At 40.8% G+C, this 25,266-nt stretch overlaps 1 protein-coding gene across 1 annotated transcript in view; it reads right to left on the bottom strand.

Annotated features, from left to right (window-relative positions):
- LOC138038333 (protocadherin Fat 4-like) overlaps positions 1-23,814 on the bottom strand; it is a 47,835-nt gene extending 24,021 nt beyond the window's left edge. Inside the window, exons 1-16 of the mRNA XM_068884138.1 lie at positions 23,022-23,814; positions 17,603-17,792; positions 16,962-17,135; positions 16,071-16,290; positions 15,223-15,500; positions 13,990-14,109; positions 12,261-12,414; positions 11,777-11,976; positions 11,099-11,295; positions 10,355-10,463; positions 9,569-9,718; positions 6,651-7,070; positions 4,534-5,829; positions 3,426-3,575; positions 2,794-3,029; positions 1,975-2,158 (exon numbers count right to left, since the gene is read on the bottom strand). Coding sequence (XP_068740239.1) covers positions 1,975-2,158; positions 2,794-3,029; positions 3,426-3,575; positions 4,534-5,829; positions 6,651-7,070; positions 9,569-9,718; positions 10,355-10,463; positions 11,099-11,295; positions 11,777-11,976; positions 12,261-12,414; positions 13,990-14,109; positions 15,223-15,500; positions 16,071-16,290; positions 16,962-17,135; positions 17,603-17,792; positions 23,022-23,464 — 4,521 coding nt within the window. The 5' untranslated portion in view covers positions 23,465-23,814. The remainder of the gene's footprint in view (positions 1-1,974; positions 2,159-2,793; positions 3,030-3,425; positions 3,576-4,533; positions 5,830-6,650; positions 7,071-9,568; positions 9,719-10,354; positions 10,464-11,098; positions 11,296-11,776; positions 11,977-12,260; positions 12,415-13,989; positions 14,110-15,222; positions 15,501-16,070; positions 16,291-16,961; positions 17,136-17,602; positions 17,793-23,021) is intronic.
- Positions 23,815-25,266: the final 1,452 nt, after the last annotated feature.

Here is a 25,266-nt window from a genome sequence, read left to right as displayed (position 1 = left end):
TCATCATCGATATACGCCGCCTAATGATAATCTGCACACTCTAAAACAGCAGGTTAAGAGACAAGCGCGGGGGTCACTGACTGAGGGAGCAGTTGTCGAACGACTACTGTAGAACGATCAGATCCAACGGATACCATTTAAAAACGTATGAGAAAGGAATTTGTTGTTCTTGTTTGTGGGAGTTGTGATTTCTAATGTTTATAACATTTAAAGCCTTCATTGTCAGTTTACATAAAAAAAACTATGCATGATTTGGCCTTGCATAGTAATTGCGCCCGCAGGGTTTTGGCCTCGAGGAGACAACCTAGAAGACCCCACGTTAAAAGGGAAAATATGTAAATTGGTAGATATTGTATATGTACAATCTTCGATCATATTTACAACAGTTATTTACAGATAATAATAATAATAATAATAATAATAATAATAATAGTAATAATAATAATAATAACAATAATAATAATAATAATAATAATAATAATAATAATAATAATAACGATAATAATAGTTAGATCAGCGATCCTAATATAATTACCTATGTAGAAAGAAGAACCACGTGGATCAAAAAGATGACGACGAAATGTTGCACTCTAGTTAATGTTCCTGTTTTACTATCATAATTTCAAGGCATTTCTATAATTATGTAAATTGGTTTTCAATTGATAGCGTATCAAATAAACGTTGATGGAAATTGAAAATAAATGGCCTTTTGTTGTTGCCCATCCTTTCCTTTCATCTTTCACCTCCACTTTCCTACCTACTGAATTACACGTAGCATAATATGAAGACATCACAATGTGCAGCACATATTAATTGGAAAACACCTCAACTGCCATCCAAATTATCTTAGGCGGGGGCAGATGTAGTGAAAACTATTACTAGTAATAAAGAAAGACATGACTTGTCGAGTGTTCTGATTATTTCTGTTCCTTGTAAAATCATTTGTATCCTCGCGGCTCTAAAAGCCATTTTTTGGTCCTTTTGTCATGAACCCAATAATAAGATCGATGATGATCAGATGACGAAGGAAGGTAATGTAAATAATGGTGATGGCGCTTATGAAGACGACGATAGGATGATAATTAGCAACTACTCACCGAAGTGGAGGTGCCACCACTAGCCACCGACACTGGGGTGAATAGTTGTTTTAGAATATACTAGAACAGTGAGATAACACAAAAAGATGATTTTAACTCATTTATTCCTACCAAAGTTACAACATTTTCGGGAAATCCACGCGATCTGCTCCGAGGTGAATAGCAAAGGATATCCGGGTTTGAGTAGCCAATCAGCGCGCGCGTTCAACGCTATCCACTGTTTTAGTATATATTAAATGCATATAAATGTTACTTTTTTTTACTTTCTAGGGACATGGCATAAATCTTTCGATCGCTCGCCCGCTCGTTAGCTCTTTCGTTGAGTTGTTCGGTTTAGTTACCCACGATCTACGGATTGACGTCGATTTCTCCTCACAAATCAAGTTGCCCAAAATGAAGTTCATTCTGGGAGCAGGGATAGCGTAGTGGTGAGAGCACTGGCCTCCCACCTATGTGGCCTGGGCTCGATTCCCAGACTCAGCGTCATATGTGGGTTGAGTTTGTTGGTTCTCTCCTCTGCTCCGACAGGTTTTTCTCTGAGTATTCCAGTTTTCCTCTCTCCGCAAAAAAAAAAAAAAAAAATTATTTGCTTTGATTTTATTTGCGTTAATTTTATCAGTGTTCCCAATTAGCGCTCTGGTGCTAAATCCATTTACACTTAAATAAAGTTGTTATTATTATTATTATTATTATTATTATTATTATTACGTTTCGGATTAAGCCTTTTGATGTTTTGGGGATTAATAAATCTTACACGCGGCTACCGGTATGCCAATTACCCTTTCTTGAAGACCTGGGGACTGAATTGCGAGGGAAGAAGCTCTCGACATAATGATGATGATGATGATAGTGAACTATATATTTCTAATTCTCTTACCCCCATGGACGGATTTCCGTTATCCAGCACCTTCGCACTTATCACGTGATAATTTTGGGTTTCATAATCGACATCCTTGGCTTTGAACAGCCTCCCCTGGGAATCAACCCTGAAACGCCCGCTGTCATCGTTGGTCAGTGAATACGTCAAGGATTGGCCAGCATCTTCGTCACGTGCAGAAAAGCTAGAAAAAGCCAAACAAGTATTATATGAATTACAATGAATTGCTTAATGCTTGGATTATTTATTCTCAAATCTAAACATCATACCTAGACATTTCTCTCCGAGAAGTTTACTATGTCTTCCATAAACATGTGATTTCTAAAGTTTAACTCTCGAACAACTGTTTATTTTTCACTTTACCCAATAATATTTGCCGCGCCAGTTGGCTGACTGGGGATGCCTGCCTCCAAAGAGAGTCCCCAACCGCAGTAAACTTGGGATGTAACACCTCGACCCGTTCCTCTACAGTGATTTAATGGCAGCGAAAAACCAAACTCCTTGAAATTTGAAATATAAAAGTTCACTATAGATATGGAAAGGGCAATAATATTCGTAATGTACATGATGGTTTCCTTCAATGTGCTTGGTGTTAGAACAAAAAGCAAGCGGCTGACTCGTGCTGCTTTCATTTCGCTTAACCAAGAAATTATCTGTATACATTTTAACGTTCAAAGATTGATACAGTCGTATATAATGACCCACAGATGAGAGGAAAAGGGAGACACAAATCGTAATGATAAAAAACGGCGAAGAACGTTCTTTTAATCCAATTTTAGGACCCTCTAATTGAGAACAATTCCGAAATGCCCTACTCACCGGCCAAACGGAGAAGTAGTTGTCGCATTTTCTTTTACTTGATTATTGGACAGTTGCAAATCACGTGGTTTGTCATTGATATCACGCAAATCAATCCTGAGGTCTTTTTCAAAAGACAGTTGCGGTGTTCCATCATCTGTTGTTTTCACCCTAATCACGTTACTGCTTTGCATTTCATAGTTCAAACGACAAGAAGGACCACCTTGCTTCAGACACTGCTTGTTGGACACAGCCACCTGGAAAGACACTGGATATTTCAATATTCCAGCTCCTATCAACTCCTTACCAATCACGCATTCTTTATGGCATAGTAAAGAAAATAAAGCCGTTGTCACTGAATTCACCAACCCTCGTTTTAAAGGCAATCCCAGGGTGAAAGTTGTCACGGGATTTCCTTGGTTCGGATTCCTACGCTAGGTGATTAGTTTAATACAAATCTCGTGAAACCAACTGTGACTGCTCACATACGTGTTTTCGCTCGGTTGTAGAGTTTCTTTTCCTTGACAAAGTGTGGGATTTGCAGGAGGTTCAACTTAGTTTCCCTTCTACTTAATTTTTCATTCTAAACAGCCCAAACGAAATCTTACTGGCGTCTCACGTGAAAACCTCTTGCCTATTACATCGATCATTACCGTAATTTTATTGCCGTCTACTTTAAATCTCCCAGACGCACTGTTCAGAAGCTTGAATGTATGTTTCTGAGACCCGTCTTGATCTAGTGTTGTTAATGATCCAACCAAGGTGTCCACATCACTGTTTTCATTCACAAACGAACTTGAGAGCTAAAAAGGTAGAAACAAAAACAAAAAAAACCCGTTTTTTAGCTTAAATGCAGAATGAAAGTTGTAGTTTCGATTTCTTTTAGGAGCACTTGGATTTTGCCCCAGAGTCAGTCATTAGCAAATCCGCCTTTCAGTAATCTACTGAGTTGAAAACGTTATGCTTGGGAGGCACGGTTTGTGCAATGTGTGCAGGTCTCGAATCTCGCTCTCGTTGTCATGTTTGGGTTTGATTTTCTGTCCCTCTTCTCTGCTCGGAGAGATTTTTCTCCGGGTGCTTCCATTTTTTCTTTCTTTTTATTGTAGAGCTCTTCGCTTCGATATAAAAGTTTGGGATTAAAAATAAAAAAAAAATACTAAGTGACTGTTGCCATCTCATATGTTCGAGCTGCGGATAAGCCAACATTTGTCAAGACTTCCCATCCTAATGACAGGATCATTATCACTTTAAACCAAACGGCTCCCGCAAGGGTTCCCGGTAGCTTGGTCTAACAAAGCGCACTTAACAAGTAATCAGAATGCCAGCTTATAGCATATTCTCCCTTTCAGTAAAAGAGCCTCGTTTTTTTCCATTAAGGAGGAACCTCTTAAGGGATTGAGCTTACCCGACCAAGAGAAAATGAGGGGACAGAGAGGGAGGCTCCCGGTCCAGCCCTTGGGATATGTCATGTCCACGAAAGTTATTTTTAGACGAGTGGAAGTCTTCCGGGACGTCCACATGCAGGTCAACCTCGGTCTGATGTTTGAAAGAAAAGCAAAGATTTCATGTAATGGCGGACGAAGTGGACTTGACGTTTGTGCATGCGGACGTCTCGGAAGACAGACTTCCGCTAGAACAAAGACTTTCGCTCGTCTAAAAATAACTTTCGTGGACATGACATATCCCGGCCAACGCTCTCTGTCCCCTCATTTTCTCTTGACCCGACCTATGTAAGAACACTAAGAGAAAATTACGTCTTACCAAAATTCCATTAGGAGCGTCATTGGTATCAATAACTTGAATAGTGAAGGTCTGTGTCCTGGACAGCGCAGGTATCCCATTATCTTTCGCAGTCAGACGTACATTCCACTGGGCAGTGTTCTCAAAATCAGGAGGTCTTTTAGTGATAATTGTGTCATTTTGTATAGCAAATGGTTGATTTGGATCAGAGGACGAAATTGAAAAAGAAAACGTTTGGACCTGCGTGTTAGCATTGTCTGGGTCGATGACGTGTATCAGCGCGACCACGGATCCGCTTTTCGTATTTTCTTTAACCTTATCGTTGGTAAGTGTTATACGTGTTGGTGCCTCATTAACGTCTAGGACAAGAATCACAAAGGTACTTTCCACCGACAGACCTCCTGGATCGCGACAGAGAACTTTCACGCTAAACGAACTCGCGTCTTCGTAATTTATTTCCGCGTTCCCAACGGTCAGTTGATTGTTGCTTATTGCTACCTTCCCATTGGCTGAGTCGGTTAGAATACACGCGTGACTTTGATTTCTGTCAGGATCAGAGACATTCAACTGACCAATCACAGTTCCAGTTGGTCTATTCTCTTCTACCTTTTGATTGGACAACGTTATTCCCGTGGGATTCTCGTTAACGTCTTGTAGCTCAATAACTAATGATACTTGTACCGACAATGGAGGACTGCCATTGTCTGTTGAATTCACTGTAATTTGGTGTCTTGAAGACAATTCGAAATCAAGACTTGCGTTACTGGAAGCGAACAATTTGTCTCCTCGAATCTCAAAATTTGCTCCAGAATTACTGATAATGGCATAAGTAAAATTCTGTCCAAAATCCTCGTCATCCGTTATAAGACTGTCAATTTGAACGTTTTTACTGTTCTCAGGTATGGAGGCTGACATACTTCCATCCAACGTCACATTTGTGGGCGGATCATTTCCGTCAATCACAGTCAAATTAAACTTTTCCGTGCGGAAAAGTCCCTTGTCATCTGTCACACGAATGATGACTTCTAAGCTTGCGGTATCCTCGTAATTGATAGGGCTGCTGACCAATAGTGCAGTGACGCAGCGTGTTCCTTTTGCAAGAGTCTGGCAAGACGCTTTGCTTTTGACCGCAAATTTACCAGCAGCATCATCATCCAAACTAAAAGTTAAATTCTGCACAGCATCAAAGTCCGTTGCTGTAATCGTAGACACGCTAGTTCCAAGCTTCAAGTTTTCTGGCACGCTCTCCGAAGAAAGGGCGATAGACACCGGTGCCTCGTTGACGTCGACAACGGAAATAGAAATGTTCTTGTTCATCTGCAAGGAAGAAATAATAATTGGTGGTACGGCCTTATTCTACTTCTATTAAAATAATTAATAGTTTCTTTCCAAAAAAAGGTCGTTTGTTGCAGTGGTTGGCACATTCAAATAACAAAAAGAATGTTTGTCTGTTGCATGTACAGCCAACGTTACAAACACTGGATTAGCTTAGGAAGCTTAGGTACTGACGGCGGTGACACCAACGGCAGCGAGTGCTGCACTTGCGGCATATGATTTTAGCTTAAGCTGCGACGACGTCGAAGACAACTACAACGGCACAAAATCTGCAGAGCAAAACAACAGCGTTGCACGTTCTGCACGTGCGTTGTACATTTTGGTACATTTCACCGCCGTCTTCTTCCCAAAAACGACGCGAAGTGACCACATTTGAGATTATGTGGAGGAAGTGACCACACCAAGAGAAACTTTAATTTTTTTTTCAACACCGTTCATACAAAATTTATTCTCCCTCGCAGGCGTTCTTAGCTTGACGTTTCGTAGAACGGCCGCAAAGGAGACTAGAAGAGGAACTGGCGAACGACCATGCACTGTGGCGAAATACTTTATTCGCTATTGTCACCAATCCTACAATACAGTTCATTCTGGGGGGTTGTTTGCATTAAAGTAATAGATATCCAGTTCACTGAAGCATGATACAGTCCCAAGAGTAAATCACTTGTATTGTTTCTATGTAAGGAATCTCCCAAAACGTATTGCATTATGGGATGGGGGAAATAGCCAATGAGCCTCCTATAACCGACTTGACGTCATTGGGAACTCACAGCTTTCAAATGCAAATGCTGCAGATATAAACATACCGCTAAAGGTGGGTTTCCGTCGTCCATCACCCTAGCCACGATAAAATGTACTTTGCTCGTTTCATAGTCTGTTGACTGTGCCTTGTAAAGAGTACCTTTGCTGTCCAAAGAAAATCGACCAGAATCGTCATCAACCAAGGAAAAGGTCAGCCTTTGACCTTTGTCCTCATCGCTGGCGGACAGATTTCCTATCCTGGAGTTGATTGGTGCGTTTTCCGGTACCTTATAATTGGACAATTGAAGGCCTCGAGGTTGATCGTTTCGGTCATTTACATTAATCCTAAATAAGACCTCAACGTTTTGCGATGGATAACCGCTGTCCGTACTCCGGACCCTTATGGTATGAGACGATGCGCTTTCAAAATTAAGCAAACATTGGGAACCACCATTCAGAAGACAATTCCTGTTGGATTTTGCTACCTGTAAGGCAAAAGGATATTTAGGTCTTTTTTAATATTTAATTTATTTAATTCAATATTTATCCAGGGGCATCCAATTTAGCAGAGCTAGTTTAAATGGAGCCCTGACACAGCACAAAACAAAGACATAAAACATTAAAAACTAGACAAACAAATTAAGTTATAAATGCAGCATGTACCGCGGGTGTTACTGTTTAAGATGGCGCTTTAGTTTGATTTTAAATTTAACTTAACGTCTCTGCTTGCCTAATGTTTCTCGGAATGGTGTTGTAAGTTCGAGCGCCGTTTATTCTAAAGCTCCCCTGATACTTAGCAGTTTTTGCAAAGGTAGAGCGCAGCAAATCACGGCTTCTGATGTTATAGCCATGGAAAAAGTGCGCATGCCTAAACTCTGAAAGTAAGTACGAAGGCGCTATTCCGTGAAGACATTTATGGACCAAAAGGCATTTGAGATAATTTCTGCGCGCTTGTAGGTTGGGCCAGCCAAGTGTTGATTTTAACTCCTCAGCCCCGATTGATCGACCTTCAATGATACGTGCGGCACGTCTGTTTAGCTTATCTAGGTAATCTTTGCTCCCAGCCCCACAACTGTCCCAAACTGGCGAACAGTAATCGAATAATGGCAAGACTATAGTATTGTAGAGCATTAGGCAAGTTGGCTTGGGGAGAACCTTACGCGCTCGACGCAGAACACCTAATCTTGACGAGATCTTATTACCAATATACTCTATGTGGTCCTTCCAAGATCAGAGTGTCGTCTAGGAGGACCCCAAGATATTTGAACTTATTAACCCTTTCTAAACGCGTGTTAGTGATTTCTATAACTAGATCGTCAGCCTCTGCGGTCCTCTGATGGGTACCAACAAGCATAATCTTCGTTTTCTCAAGATTAAGTATTAGAAAATTAGCATGAAGCCAGCTTAGGACATCAGTTAGGCCACCAGTTAACTGAGCTTGAATTTCACTGACAGGCTTGCTTGCAAAATAGATAAGTGTATCGTCAGCATAAAGCTCGACACTACAACCTTGAACCGCCAAGGGTAGGTCATTTATGTAGATAATAAAGAGTAAAGGGCCGAGCACGCTACCCTGGGGGACCCTGAAAGGTATAGACTGGGGTTCAGACAAGAGCCCATTTACGCAAACATTTTGAGTGCGCGTGGTTAAATAGGACCTAAACCACTGGACAGCAGAGCGATTCATTCCTAGTAAAGCTAACTTATCTAACATGATGCTATGATCTAAGGTGTCAAAGGCCTTACTTAGGTCTAAAAATATAAGGCCAGTTAATAGTCCTTTGTCAATGTTTTCAAGCAGAGTGTTTGTCACGTGTGTGAGGCATGTGGATGTTGAGTGAAGTGGGCGGAGGCCAGATTGGAGAGGAGAAAAAAAGCCTATTCTCCTGTAAATAGTTGTAGACCATACGGTGGACAGCCCGTTCAAGTATCTTGGAGAAGACGGGAAGTACTGAGATTGGCCGAAAGTTCGATGGATCCGATTTCGATCCAGCTTTATGAACCAGCGTGACAATAGCATGTTTCCAATCAGCCGGTATCGTTCCTTCATTGATCGTTCTGTTCATAAGTAGGGTTAGGGGTCTCGCCAGAGCTTCAGCCCCATCCTTTAGAAGCCGCACAGGAATATCGGGTAGACCAGATGATTTCTTGGAGTTCAGTGATTTCAGTTGTTTGTAAACAAAATCCACCGTTATTTGTGACAAACTAAATTGTGCACCTGCTAGTAATTGAGGAGAGCAACTGGGTGGGACCGCTGGCACTGGTAGAGTCTGCCGTAGACTTGCTATTATAGATTTAAAGAAGAAAGTAAAGTTAGCTGAGATTAGCTTTGGATCTGTGATGACTTCACCGTCAATTTCCAGAGATTGAATTTGGCCAGCTTTAATTAACATCACTTCCAATCGCAGACTTGATTGCACTCCATAATTTGCTAGAATGGTTCTTATTTTCTTGAATCAGGTTAGAATAATACGCCCCTTTTGCCTCTTTGATGGTTACAGTTATCTTGTTTCTGAGTGATCGATATTCTTGCCATTCATAAGATGATCCAGTCTTTTGTGCCTTTTTGTGATGAAAGTTTCGTTGAGTAATTAGCGCTCTTATTTGATCGGTCATCTAAGGGAGCGTGTTAGAACGAGCTCTTCTTGTGCGCGTTGGTGCATGTCGATCAGCAATGGTGACAAAAATGTCTTTAAAAGATCAGAAGTCCACGCCTCATCGACCGTGAGAGAGGTGCTAATGAGATCCCATTTATCAGTGTTTTGAGATGGTTTTGTTATGTTCCAGATTTCCAACGTTGGATTTTGTCGGATTATTTCTCAAAGCATAAAAATAACAAATCAGTTGAATTTTTATCTTTTCGAAACAACATGACATCCGCCTGCGGGAGCCTTGTTTGAAGCAACATTTCAAAACATCACATCGAACGACGTAGCAATAGCAAGAATTCAAATTGATCGCGTCGGAAGATGGTTATAATTACCTTTACAATATATCCCTGAATTTTGAATCTGCCACCTGCGCCATCGAGTAGAGTGTAGGTGTAGGATTGTCCTTTATCTGGGTCAGCGGTGCTAAGTCTACCCACAACTGTGTCTACGTCACTGTTCTCGTTGACCGAGTTTCTTGACAACTGGATGAGAAAGATAAAAAAGATTCTGGTTTAAATCCTTTTTTAATAAAAAAATCTAATTTTTGACCTAAGGCTAAACCTTTCTTTTTTGGGCCGTTTAAGCCTAAAACGTGTTTTGTTCAATGTTGATCAGGAGCAACTCAATGCGGAGGCATCCTTTGACGCCCATAGGCAGACAGTGGGGGCCTGAGGAAAACCCTGAAGGGCGAAAACAGGCAAAGCAGCAAAGAAAAGTACAAAAAAGGAGGCAATGAAGAAAGCATAAAACGGCAAGAAGTAAGAACTAAAACAAATAAGCAAAACAAAGACTTTCCTGACTGACTCTTAGCCTAAGTATGCTTGCAGGGTGTTTCGAAGTGTTTTGTTTAATCTGAGTCTAAAAGTTCATAAAATAATGTTTTTACTGTATATGAAAATAGAGTGTAAAGCTTCTAATGGGAACCTATGTTACTAAATATTCAGGACTCCATAAAGCCCTTTTGCCGATACTACAGGCAAACTTCGAGTATCGACTAAAGCCCAGTCTTGCGCGGTCGTCGCAGGGGCTAACATCATGAACCTGTTTTCAAGGCAGTAGATTCAAATCTCTCTCGTTCCAAAAAATAGCCCATCTTATCTTCCTGGAGGCATGGTTACCTGAATTGCTGTGGGCTTTTCATTGACATCCGTTACAGAAATGGTAAATATTTGCTCGCGTTTCATTGGTGGGCTGCCGTTGTCTGTGCTACGTATAATTAGAGTAAATCTGCAAAGAAATTCGATCTTTACTAATGAAAACTAATATACGATAAAGCACATTGAATGCGTTCAAATTCAACTGGAACACTGTTGATAAAAGTCGTGGGTTTCTTCTGTTAATACACCTGGATGCCTTGAGAAGACAATTATTTAAGTACCAAATTACTTGACCAATGGATCATCCCAACAACCTTATAATACTCGTCACATTTTGTTGGAACAAACATTCCCATTTTTCCCCTCCTTCAATATTGATTTCACCACTACTTGCAGTTGCCCGAAAAATTCTCACACAACATTGAATTGGGGGGTGAGGGGGAAACGGTATAAGTTGCGATCTTGAAACACGATGATTCTAGACCATTCGTTTAAGTGCAATGTGACCAAAAATCAATTCTTATTTTTCTTTGGATTTCAAAACTATGATAACTAAACACTAAGCGACCAAAGTTTTAAACCTTGATTAAAAAAGACACCTGTTTATTTTAACCGGAATCTTCAGTATTTAATAGTCGGCCATTATTAACTTTAAGTCCTTGACAGCACTGGATCGAGGAGAAAATGACGTCAAAGGCTCACTAGTTTAAGAATGCAGTGCGTGTGTACGCCGCAGAATTAATATGCAGCACGGGAGATACTCACTTGTTTGGAGAAGATTCGTAATCAAAGGTTGTCAGTGTTGAAAGATTCGCCCCACGTAGCTCAAACTTGCCTGCTCCACCTCTTACAATGCTGTAGGTGTGCCGGTCATTTGAGTTAGGATCCATTGAGCTGAATGAACCGATACGAGTGCCCCGTGGTTGGTTTTCTGGAACACTGGCTGAGCCAGACAGATAAATCTGAGGAAAAAAAGATTTTTTCTGTTGATTGAAATTATCTTTAAATTCGAGAGGGAAACGGAATTTTGTGTCAAGACCTTTGAAAGGTGGCAAACTTCCTCATAGTTGTTCAAAATGTCCATAAACTTTCCATTTTCTTACCTTGATCTAAAAATAATGTTAGGCACGCAAAATACATAATGAACTTAATATAATACTGCACTTTGAACGAATTGCAAGTTTTTAGTATGCTGTTGAAATCGATCTGTCCCATTTTTGGCACACTATTAACTTCAGGCCTTGCCCAGCCCGGCAGAAAAAACGTGTGGCAAACACTTACAAAATGAACTCTACTGTTCTTTTACTTAAATCGATTTTTTTCGCGCGCGTGTGTTGTTTGGGTCATGAATAGATTTAAGCACTGACTCACGATGATGGAAAATAGAGTCGCACTTTATCATATCCCTAAACGTTTCCAGCTAGGGGCGGTCGGCCATCTAACCTGTGTTGGCGGATCATTGTTCCTGCGACAGTATGACGTAGCATAAGAAGACCATTGGCCTGAAGTCTGACAGGTGACAGTTGAAGCTCCTTTTATAGAATAGTCTTTTGAACAACTCAACGAACACGTGACAGGATAAGTAGTTTTTCCTCCTGGACACACGACATTGGCGTACTTACACTTGCTGCCGAGTGAAGTACCTGACACAATGTTAAAGACAAACAAAACATACGATTTTCTTCATTCTTCATATTTGGTTTCTATTTTTACAAGCTACAAGAAGTCTTAACAGAAAGTAATGGGTTATTATTGTCCTGATAGAAAAATAACAACGCACGCTATCGTCGCAGGAAATAATTTATGATGTCGGCCGAAACTCCTCGAACTGCGCCCTTGAAATCCAGTCTTCGGACTGAAAAAAAGTTACGAGCGTGGCAAATCAATTATTTGCAGTGATTATTATTTTAAGTCCCCGTTAACTAACCTGGGGCACAATATGATGGCCTCGGCATTTTGCAATCTTTACCAGTGCAATTCTTTTTGTTTGAAGCAAGGTTAAAACCAGGAAGGCACGAACAAACGCCATTCGAACACTTTTGTTCACATCCATTGTTGGATGTTCCACACTGAGAACTTTCCTGGAAAGAATTTCAAGGGAAATATGTGTGTAAAACTGAAAAGTCTATTCGTTCTTATTTACATATTCATATCCCAGACAGCAAGTTACAACTTAAGCGACAATAACAAAAACGTACTGGTTGATAATAACGACGATAACGACAACGATCACGATCACGATAACGACAACGATAACGATAACATCAAAGGAAGGATTGTCGCTTCTGTTTGAAAAAAAAAACTGTTATCGAATGAATGCAGGTCCTGTTTACAATAATAATCCAGTTTCAAGTTTTCCATGACCACTGAATGAAAACACTGAGGACGCATTTTTACAGGGTTAGCCTCCATCTGAAGTGAATATATTCACAAATACCGCCGGGCAGGAAGATGCCTGAAATTTGAAACTAAACAATAGACAGAGTTGTAAACAAGTCATCTTCTCGCTGGAATTTGTTAATATATTCACTTCAGATTGAGGCTAACCCTGTAAAAATGCATCCTAAGTCTATTTAGTATCACCCAACTAGTGGACTAATGCAAATCCTGCATTTTGATTGGCTACGCTACTATAGGACTACGCTACTAGAGGACTATAGTCCTCGGGATGCGAAAAGCGTGACGTTTTCTTTCGTTTTATTCCCAAATAAATATTTCTTCAACTTGCATTTGCTAACTTTATTATTGCCTTTTCTGTCCGACTAGTTGGGTGATACTAAAACAATTAGACCCTTCGCCCTCAAGGGCCACGGGTCAATAGCCCATTCGGCTTCGCCTCATGGGCTATTGACCCGTAGCCCTTGCGGGCGACGGATCTAATTGTTAATTATTCAGCGGTCATGGAGAACTTGGAACTGGACTATTAACAAGAACACATAAGTGTAGATTACATCAATACAGTTAGGGATACATCAATGCATACAGCTAAAAGGACAACTACGGCGTTGGGGAAGGAAAAGCCAAAAAATCTGCATATGTAATAAGCAAGAACAATAGATTTGCTTGCTCTTCGCACGCGTTTTACGTTTTCGAGGAAAACGAGCTCGCCTCGAAATCAGGCCCGCCGATTCTTGCGTTTGATCTTCAAGTGCAAACTTTTCTCTTGCCAACTCACAGCGCCGTTTAGGTGACTATACTTACTGCCATGTAGTGTTCAACTATCTTCAGCAAGTTCCTCCTTTCCAAAAACATACCCTGATTGCAGAGGCTTTTTCCTTTGTGCCTTTTATTTTGTTTCTCTTTTAACGGATGCCTTTATTGCTGCAATTTTCTTTTCCCTCCAGAAAATTTTACCACGGCACGAAGCGATTTCTATAGTTGCCTCCATTTTTCAAACACGTCACCTCTTTCTCATAGGTCAAAGAATCAGCCCTAAGTGCTTGCAGTTGACCGACAGGAAGGTTATCATTTGGCAAATCAGAGAGAAGTGAAATCATTTTATAAGTCTGTCGTTTCTATACTAACGATAGCATACGCTCAACAGGAATACAACTTGCTTCGTAGCAGAGGTTTTTCTCGAGGGAAAGATGAGGTCTTAGCGCGGTACCAATAACATTGCCGAATTCATTGAATTTCCTTCGTCAAATTATTCTTACCAAAAGTAAAGGACAGTTTTTGCCGCGACACCGTTTTGGAATCTTGACTGTTCTTGTTCTCTGCTTATAACCAACTGCGCATTTTTCACTACAGCTTCCCCAAGCTCCCCATGAGTTGACCTACAAAAAAAGCACAAAATTTCATCTCACATTATGGGGTGCCCGGCACATGCTTTTTTTGCGTCCTTTAACACACACTGTTGCATATTGTGAAATTTGAAATCAAATTTGAATGCTTCAGCACAGTGCGACAATCTTCGGTCCTTTGTACAGCTGTCACTACATCCTTGGAATCATTCGTTAGGGGCACAGTTTTCATATAAATAGCATGTATTAAAATGGCGTCATTGCTAAGTCCGAACGGTGTTGAGACTGAACGCCACTACCAACATCATCTAACATTCTCACTCTAACATATTAATAGTTTCTAATTTCAATTTTGGAACTGCATGCTTGGCTCTTTAGAGGCTCGCACCCGTCTATAGTTCGCTCCTCGTGATTTAGCCAACTCAACGCTCGCGTCGAACATATTTATTTTTTCTCTTGGGGTGGTTTTCTTTACAATTTTATCCCGATATAAAATGAAATCTAATCTTATTTTCCTTGACGAGTACTGTAAAACCTCTTTCCAAAAAAAAGTTACCTTACGACTGAGGAAACGCACAGCTTTCAACAGTCTCTCGAATCGTTATCCTATGATAGGACGCAGCTTTGAAGTGCTAAGTGTTAAGAGTCCATTGCTTTTGTCAAATTTTCACTTCTGTCTATTGTTACTAATCTAGATAGTCGTTTATTATCTATTCTTCGTCTAATCTCCTTATTTTAAAAACTACGTCTATCCCATCTCTCCCGCAGTGCCAGGCCTAACGGTGATGTTTTGAAAAACGCCTGTGACATATGAAGCCTCCTAACCCAAGGAGACTATACGGAGTTAATTATGTTCTGGAACTTGAAGATGTAGAAATGCCCAGTCATAAAGGATTTTGACATTCCTGTAGGATACTTGGAGGAAACAGCGTAAAAACATGGTTAGGGAAGGAAGGTAGTTTGTACTTCCTCAGTTCTAATGCATGACACTTCATAACCTCTCTCTACAATATTCGCAATGGATAAGACATGCAATCGCTCGCAGTGCAATTGTACGATCTCGAGTGCCAGTCCCACTCAAACCTGAAATTCATCCCTAGCATTCTTTCAGTCTCGCAAATATTTTTCTAGCTCATAACAACCTACCACACAATCTCTGTTGTCCCTATAATCAGTACACTGCCGTCTCTCAGACCTTGTTCCGCATGTTTTGCCGCGGCATACCGCTTGTGTGATAATACTGCGTTGTCGGGTAGACCATCCGCTTCCACAGCCGTTACTGCAAAGCGACCAGGCCGACCAAGACGACATCACACAGTCTCTGTTGTTGTATTGAGAACAGGAAGTTGTCTGCTGCAAAGATGGGCAAGATTTACCATTACAGTACTGTTGAACCGTAACTCGGCGCGTTCGTGTCTTCGATCCTGAAAACCAAAAAGACAAGTTAAGGCCTTGAATACCAGATTTTTTAACAATTTGGTCTTGAAATTTAAAGCTGGTTTAGATCAGGGTAACCTCCTCTAAGAGAAGCTGTTATGATCACAAACTTTGATCCTTGATAAACCGATTTCTTATGTGCAACTTATGAACAAATGCAACGAATTGTGTGAACTAATGTAACGCAAATCTAAACGAAAGAGCTTACGCAATCAATGGGAAATATTTCGTTTCCTTGGACTTGCAGTCCCGCTTACGTTTGGAATTCAGACGGTCGAATTGCGGTTCGCGGACACAAATGTAACCGAAAGATAAAGAACACTTGTTTCACAATAGCATAGTTGCTGTTAAGCTGGTTCATCTTTTCCTGGAGTTGCGTCTTGGGTATGGATGCCTTTGTTGTCGCTCTTGGACTTTGCACTCGACGGAGCTAATTCAGTTGAGGTCATGGACAGGCGGCTTTTACAAGAGATGTACTGTGGATGGCTTTGGAAGAGACGGAAAGTTCCTATGACTTTATTCTAAGACAACGTACTTTCGTACATCTAAAAACCCACCTGCACCACAAGTGGTAGAGCAATGACCCCACCCAGTCCACGACGACACCACGCAGTTCACTGGGCAGCAACTATGGGTGCAAGAGCGCGTTTGCCTTGACGCGGGGCACGCAGAGCTGCAGTAAGGTCTGGTGACTATAGAGCGACTCCGAGATTGAGTTCCAGCACCACATTTACCATTGGTTGGCGTACATGAAGTCCACGAGCCCCAGGAACTCATCTAAAAAAGAAAGAGAATACAGTGAAGTGATATCAATGTCAACGGTTTGAAATGACAAGGGGTAATATCTTAATGTACTGTGGTTGTTCTGGTGAAGGTAGTTTCTTAACTGAGAAGGATTCTGTTGATGAGAGGCTTTGTAATGACCGACAGCGACCAACCTCGTTCCGAGGGCTCTTTCGCTGAGGGAAGGGCGGGCGAAGCCCTGGAAAGGAGATTGGGCAGAGTCGACGATAATGATGATGATGACCAGTTAGCTCGCTGGAAGAGAAATGGACTTTGGTGCGGGAGGTCGTGGATTCGAGAGACACTCGAGAGAGTGTTCCCTTTGTAATGACATCTGCAACTGGTTAGATTGGTTGGTCTTCTGGGATAAGAATAATAAACCGAAGGCCCCGTCTCACATCACTTGTGTGGGACGTTAAAGAACCCTCACGCTGATCGAGGAGAGTAGTAGTAGTGGTAGTCTCTCAACCACTCTGTCCTGCTCTGGGAACCTGTGAATTCTACTTGTTATTCAGTTAAGATCATGTAAACTGCGTGGGTTCCATTTGCGTTAAAATCACCAAAAAAGTGTTGTACATTGGCCCTGAAAAGCCTCTAAAGGACTTCCTTCCTTCCTTCATTATTCATTCAAACTAGTTCTGAAGAGATACAAATAGCCGAAATACCTTGCATGGTATGGGCACAGGAGTACATCGCGATGTTTCAGTCAGAGGAGGACATGCGGAACCACCGCAACTGGGATTACGAGTAACACGTCTTGTTCTTCTCTTTGTACCACTGTTCACACTGCATCGACCGGTCGGAGCGGAGCAAGATCCCCAGGATGTCCAACCGCTGACCTGTTAATAACAAGCAGGCGAGGCCAAAGAATCGCTTTGACACGTGGAAGTTTAGTCATACGAGAACGAATTGACTGGAAATCAGGAAACATTAGGGAGCTCCAGCACGAGACGCATTTGAGCCTGGGACGGAAACCGGAAGTGAACAAGCTAAAAATAAAATATTCTTAGCATTATAAATGTGGCAGTGTCAAGACAAGTTAAAAGGGAAAAGTCTCACTTCCGGTTGCCGTTCGTTGAAGGTTAAGAAATTCAATGTGTATGTTCACAATCACAAGTTTTCATCCTGTCTCTCTAAAACAAAATCATCGAGCGAGGGAGAAGTGAAAACTATTATGCTAGACAGCACAAAAGAAATTATTGCCAAAAAAAAAAAACACGTTCCTGCCACCTATACGAGATCAGTATAATCGACGTAATTCTTCGTTTTGCGGTCAATTAATACTGATAGGTATACTGATGCCTACCAGGCAGTCCCTTCGGCAACAAGGTCCACGGCAAGATTTGATCTCCCTAAGTGTTGGACATGGTGTACCTCTACAAGACGCTTGGGTCCTGACTGTCCTGGTCCGCACTTGGTAGCCATTTCTCTCGCAAGCCGCATTACAGCTTCCCCAGCTCGACCAACTGTTCACAACACAATTTACGGGGCAGCATCTGAGGAAAAGAATAATCACAATATTTTAAAACTATGATGCGTAGTACCAAACCAAGAAACGCTATGTACATGGAAGAACAATCTTCTCTAGAGTTTGTTGGCTTTCTGTGGGGATCACTTTTCCCCATCTGTCGCCTTTTCTTAATGAAGTTCTGTTAGGATGTTTTTAGTATCCGGCGTGGAACAATTCTCCACTACATGGTCGACGTAGCGAGCAAATTCCGTCCCGTGCGAAACCTTGTTTCGATCTGTTTAGCGCGCAGGAGACACAGACAAACTCAACCTTCTTTTATCTTTCGACGCGGAAAATTGCCACTGTCAACTTTGATATTTGTTCAAGTATGTTCGTGTGTTAAGCTTTGAGGAAATGCACTTGGAAAGTTGAAGAGCACTCAAGAAGTGGGATGCGCTTCACTCTACTCAGAAAATTTTTCTCTTGTTCTCCGAATTTTGTGTTTCAAGTGCATTATGACTTGAATCATGAGCCCGCAATTGTTGGTGTAGTAGTTTGATTGACAGACTCATCCAACACCACTTGCAGCGAACATGAAATTTGTGAAGTTCATTGTTTAAATAACTCATCCAAACACATAGCACATTGTACTAATGTAACACTTTTCACTCGATATTTGGAGAGATAGACGACTGCAAACTTCTTGAAATCGCTTTCTTTAACACTTTTAAGGTATTCAAAACTAAACACCGTTTTAAAGCCATGAACACCAATTCCAAAATGCGTTTCTTTCTTCACGACCACTTAAAGTAATGATTCCGCCCTTTGCATGACATAAACGCTGACATTAAATCCTTCCCAAAAAAGACCATTGGGAATTATTTTCCTTGCTGTGAATTTAACCATTAGCACAAACAAGTAAAGCCAAAAAAGACTTTGACTGTGTTTTTGCACCCAGACTGAGTCGCGGTATAGGAAAGGCATGGAATTTACAAAACGGTAACTTGGAAATGTTCCACGAGGACAATGGATACTTCTTTTAACAAGCTGTTATAACGATAATTCAGCAAAAGTTTAGTTTGTGATCGTTTGCTTTGTCGCAATTTGCGTGCGTGATATACGGCAGAAGAAAGTGGAGATCAAGGAAGTAGTGATAATGTAGCTTTCATGCTTTATGGCGAATAATATAGATTTTACTCTAGCACGCATTAAAAGGATAAGAAAATATAACACGGACCCGCTATCCAAACTAAACATCTCAAAAACGATGATAACTTGCACGTGACTTATATCACCTAGAAAGTCGTGTAGCGATTGCCAACGGGTTACAAATCCATTTTCTTGCATTAGTTGCGTGGTCGATAATTTTTTAACCCTTTCGTAATATTGAAGTGCTTACATGATGAGACTGTACGGAGACTAAGTTTCCTCCTGAAACGTTCGTTCAACTGAACGGCGTCATTTGAAACGTGAGCGAATTAAACATTACAGTTTAAAAATAGCCCCCATGCGTGATGCCGTCTCACTAGCTAATTCCACCACTAAGCCTTGAATTGGAAAATCAAACTTGTAAATTTTAGCATGAGCTAAATCCCAAAGGAGCTAACTTGTAAAGAATAATTTTGCGCGAACGAGGCTTGGTGGTGAAATTAGCTAGTCAGACGTCATCACGCATAAGGTCTATTGCTGCAGATTGCATCAGTAAAACCGCATAACACGTGTAGTGCGTTTTTGTGTAGAAATCCCACAGCCGCTACGCGAAGACGAAGCATTCCAACTCCATTGGCAGTTGATAGGACAGCACTGCGTGTTGGAAAACCTGGTTTGTCTCAAAATGAGAAGAGCCACAAAGAGCGAAGAGAGTTTCATAGTGATCAGAGGATGGAACTACAGACCGGACATAGGCGGGGGATTTGAACTCAGATCAGTTTTTCTGTTCAAATACCCGGCCCCAGGGAAGTCATCCTGGGTCAAAAAAGTGCAAATTCCCCTCCCCCGGGGCATTATCCTGGGGCAACATCCACGAACTCCTGCCATTCGTCTTCGAATTGCTGAACCAAGATTTTGTCGTCAATATCAATTTTGAATTCTGTTTTTCAACGTATTGATAAAACTCTCATCAACTACCAGAGCCTTACGGCTCTCGCCGTACTGGACAAGATCCCAAATAGTAAATTTAATTAAATACATTTATTTAATATGCTTCTGAATTCAAGCAAGCCTCCCCGAGTTCTCTCGCCCACCGAGTTGTCTCGCCCACCTCATGTAAACGGTTGACAGAATTTTTGAATTTTTTTCACGAATCTTTGATTCCACGTTTCGATTTTGGTTCGATTTTTTTCCTATCTTTCCCATTGTGCCCTCAGTGAGGTATTATATTGTGAAACTCTTAGACGTTTGCAGTTCGTAGAGTCATTCGTGCACCATTTTGTGTTGCTTGGTAAACTGTTGACCTTGTACCACCACTTGAGAATTTCCAAATAAGGCAAACCATGTGCGACACGCTCATTGTCTCGTTCTCAAACATGGCGACGAATGACCAAGCGATTGTGAATCCACCTGCATCTTTTAGATCCGCTGTGTGGAAATATTACGGTTTTTCGGGTAAAGACGGTACAACAGACAAGTCTAAAACTATCTGCAAAATTTGCTCAGCAACTTTCAAGTATTGTGCCGGCCCAACTTCAAGCATGAGCGCACTCTTAAAACGTCAACACAGCATTGATGGCACTGATGGAAAGTCAGAAGTGTTGGGACTCAAAGACGGTAAAAACTTCACCGGGTACGAAAAACAGTACTGGAACACGACAGTTAAAAATTCAGGATGTTATGAAGAATAAGTTGCCGCGGTCAGGCAACAGGGCAACTGCGATAACGAAGTCTATCGGACTTTTCATTGCAAAGGACATGAGGCCCTATTCAGTTCTGTATCATGTTGTAAGAATAGATCATTTTACAGTTGTAGCTAAGTTACCTGACCTAAGAATGGAAGCGAGGCTGCCAGTGACCCTGTTTTGATACAAACTTCCGTGCTTTTGTAATGTTAATATGGACTAATTGGAATTACAACAACACAATTTACATGATACTGAAAAGCAGTGGGGGCTGTATCAATGCAAGGTCACCGGCAGCCTCGCAGCCATTCATAGGCTAGGTCGCTGAGCAAAAAGCTGTAAACAGTAGATGGGCTCCTTAAAACATTAATGTTTTGCATAATCGAATCGAAATCGAAAGCCAATAATCGAAATTGAATCGAATCACAAGGAATATGAATCGTTACACCCCTAAAACTAAACATTTTTAAAGTTAAGTGCTCACATCACTTGGCTTCTATTAACGATTGTGCTTTCGGAAAATTTACCCTTCATCTTAATCTGTCAGTTTTACATATCTTCAAATAAAAAGAAAAGAATAATGCGATTCTCTACCACATTTTAATGACTTATATTCGAATCAGTCCAAGACACGGCACTGCGGCTGAATACACTTTTCATTCAGATCAATCTAAAACACAACTTAGCAATAGCACGCAGCTAAGACAGATACTTTTATATGGCGGTTTCCCTTACCGAGGTTAAAGTGTAAAAAGTATTTTTCATTGACGGTCAGTGGTCCAGGTTGTTTTTTTCAAACCTCTCCCCAAAAAGAATAATGAAAATAGAGATTGTTCATAAAATCACTCCAATGAGTTTTGTAGAACCTTAAATACTTGTCCGAAACTTTGAATGGAGTAATCTTGTACCTCTTCCAGACTACTCTTTTCATTGGTCCCTGTGACTTGTAGCTTCATCTATTGTTTCGTTCTCCAATCACAGACCGCGTCTGGAAAGCTACAGAGTCTTATTTCATATCTATGAGCGGAGGTTTAATTTCCGAAGTGCCAGGACTTAATCGCTGCTGCCAGAATATTTCATATCTTGGTACTTATCGGTCTCGGGAATCACTAATCTTCAAGATAGTTCTAGTTTGAGATGGACGCCGGTTCGAGTTAGTGTTAATGTAGAGCTGTTGTTTTTGTTCATACAATCCATTGTTAGTGTTGACTTCAAACTCCTTCCTAGGGCTTTTCTCCGCCAAGTTTGGCGGGCGCCCGCCTGACTATCAGCGGAGAAAAAGCTGTGGAAAGGAGGAAGGTTTTAGCAGCCTTATAACTCAAATCATGAATTCAAGGGATAAGTTGGTTGATACTTAACATTTTTGGCTCTTTTGTTGCCGGCTCCTCCTGACAAAATAAGGAGTGAGCGTTCTCAAAAATAACAGATCGGGAAAGTATGACCAAACTGGCTCACCTTTAGTCCAATCATAAAGCGCTTATGAAAGAACAATTTAATAGATAGTCCTAATTCCGCACCATTTATACGCTTTTATCAATACATTGGAAAACGACTTAGTGAGCAATAACCCCTACAACTGCGTTAATCGCGAGAGCAATCTTTTGAAACTCGCAAGACAGGTTGACATAGGCAAGTCGAGTCCTGAAACTGAATCCCCTAAATTGACACTCTTATTTGTATTAAAATAAATGTCTTTATCATCCGATGTATTTTTTCTTCCTTTTCATTGGCCGAGAGCCCACCGCATGACCTACAAATAAGTGTTTAGCTGCAAATAATACGCCCATGCGTAATTAAAACCACGCTCTTGTGTGAAAATAGCAGTTTGCTTTCCTGAGCTTTCAGAAAGTGATTGTTGGGAATTGTGAAAAAACAAACTCAGTCATCGAATCTTAAAACAATTATTGAACTTGGTTATCTTAAAATATCCTGATTTGTCAGTGTCTCACAGATCAACTATTTGCCTCAGCCTTCGGCTTCGGCAACTGAATAATTGATTTGCTCGCCATTGACAAATCACGATATTTTGCTCAACCTCGCCAAAATTTGAAGTGCGGGCTATAAACGAAAGAAAGAAATGATCCTCTCTCTTATCTCATTTCTCCCAATTTCACTTATTTGTGCGGTTCGTTTGAAAAAGCACAGCTGGACTTTTAGCCAAACACAGACCAGCACAACCAGCTTTGAAAAATCAATACTAAAGGAAGTATTATTTTCTTTGAAAACGTAAGACATCACCTTGTTGAATATAGAAAATGCTGAGAAAGTGAATCATTAAGGCGAACAAAACTCGACGATGCTCTTAAAGCTTTGCATAAAAAATTAAAATAACCTTATACAACTTTGCTCTCCTTACCCCAGAAACACACTGTACCTCATTTAAAATTAAGGCCAGGTATTACAATTATTGAGAAAACAAGGAACTATAATGACCAACTTACACCCCAGTGTTACATCTTCGCGTCTGAGTCCGAGTTCTTGGACAACTGGTTCCACCACAACTAGGGTTTCGCAGAATTCTCATTGTTCGACGTTGCGTCGACATTCCGCAGCCTGAACAAGAGCTCCAGGAATTCCACGTATACGAGCAACTTACGGGACAGCATCTATTGTAACAGTGCACATATCTCCTTCTTTGAGAGCTCCAAGAAGATGGACAACTTGTTCCACCACACCTCGGATAGGTTTGAATACCCCTTTGCTGGAGAACTGTTCCATATCCACAAGTTCGGGAGCATGATCCGGCGTTTGTCCACGCACTCTGAAGAACGCAATTTTGTCTTGAACATGTGCGGCGCCTGCAACAGCCCCACGATCCCGGCGGACGCATTAAAAGAATCAAAGACGCGAAAAGAACCAAAAACGCGTAAAACGGTTTCTTCATGATAAACTGTTAACGAACGATATGAAGTGCGGAACGGAATAGGAAGTTAAATTGTTTTTCCTGAACTCGATACTCTTTATTTTACTTTCACGTTTAAACATGCCCCCACCTATGATCTTACGGTTCAAATTTGACGTAAGATTAAGGATTGCCTCAGGATACCATAGGGTTCAAACATACGAAAATTCTTCGTGCGCTGGGGTTTGTACACTCACTGTAACTCAGACAACAACTGTAACGAGACCAACAATTTCTCTTCGGAGCATTCTTACATTCGACAAGGCTCCCCAAACACGGCTAATGAGACTCAAGTACGCTGGGACCTTTATTATCAGTGGGAATTTAGTTTGCGAAATTAATTAATGGCATTGGGGTAAAATTTCAGTGAAACTGATATTTTGGAATGAATATGAAATAAAGAAGTTTAATATACTGTTGTTGTTGTTGTTGTACTCAGTATTATTTCAGCTTTTTTATTTAAAAGCACTGGTAAACTTAGCATAACAGTAAGCTTTAGTTTTTACCCCGATTAAATCCAAATAAGAATGGCAAAAAGAAGCTCAAACTTTTAAACCCTCATGAACTTGTAAGCCATACATAATCGCATGTAAACTGGATGTCATTCTTGATTAAGTTTTTGATTTCACTAAGTATACAAGATTAGATAAATACCAAGCGAATGTCGTAAACTTCCGCGAGATTTGCGTAAAGAGATGGTTTGCAACCAATCTCTGAACACACGGATAACAATGCTGCAATGCACAATTGCTGGTGGCGGCGATGACCTAACCTGAAAAACCACCTGTAGGGAGCTTAACCAAAGACAATGGCGTTGTCTATTTCTATGTCGTTCGGCGTGGGAAGTATGTGTCAAGATTCTAGGAATAAAATTGGCATGAACATTGAGGGTGTTTGGGAGAAAATTGAATATTTATCGTCAAATGCTTCATTTTTTTAGTATCCTCCACACAACCTCAAATTTGGTCATTTCACATCGTTGTCTGCGTTGTGAGGACACGAACGGCAAACAAATGCACCAAAATGTAAAACGCACGTGCTGGACGTGTAGAGCTATTGATTTTTTTTCTCGTCAATTAAGGCTATTGTATTATGACCCTCTCATAGTTGTCGTCGCCCTCGCTGCTTACTTAGCTCCCTAATAATTTTCGGCCGACCACCAACACAAGTTTTACGCGAAAAACAATACTGCCATAAGTGTTGCGACAAGTTACAGAGATTACGTTCGACAAACAAGATTCTGGTTGTTAAATAGTGGAGTAAATCGTTTTACCAAGGCACAGGATTTGCGAAATAGCGGAATGTTTGCTTTCTTGCGCAAGAGTACTCTATGTCTTTTGATATTTGTATAGGTAATCACATGAGGCCGAGTACTATTAAGAATTAATTGCACGAGTGTTTTGGAAATCTTCCAGAGCTAGATTAAGAAAAAAATGCCCTTTGTCTCAGCCAACCAGCGCTCAGTAATTTTGCCCTTTATTGATAAGATCAGTAATCGTTTGATTCAGCGCGTTCCATCCCTTTCCAACTGACGACAAAAGGATGATATGACTTTTCTCATCTTCGAATGATTTTATAAAATTCGTATTACTTACAAAAGTGACCTCAAGAGGTCATTAAAGGACTACCTTAATGTTGTTAGCTTCAATATAAATGTAAATTTCTACCAAATTTAACAGGAAATTTATATAATTAGAGAACAAACAAATGATAATGAGATAATGGACCGTTTATTAAAATACACTTCGCGGTCCGTAGACTGAATTGTGTGTACAAATAAATAA

Source organism: Montipora capricornis, chromosome 2, assembly GCF_036669925.1.
Source record: "Montipora capricornis isolate CH-2021 chromosome 2, ASM3666992v2, whole genome shotgun sequence".
NCBI lineage: Eukaryota > Metazoa > Cnidaria > Anthozoa > Scleractinia > Acroporidae > Montipora > Montipora capricornis.
The sequence above is the reverse complement of the archived record's forward strand: the minus strand, read 5'-3'. Positions and strand labels throughout refer to the sequence as shown.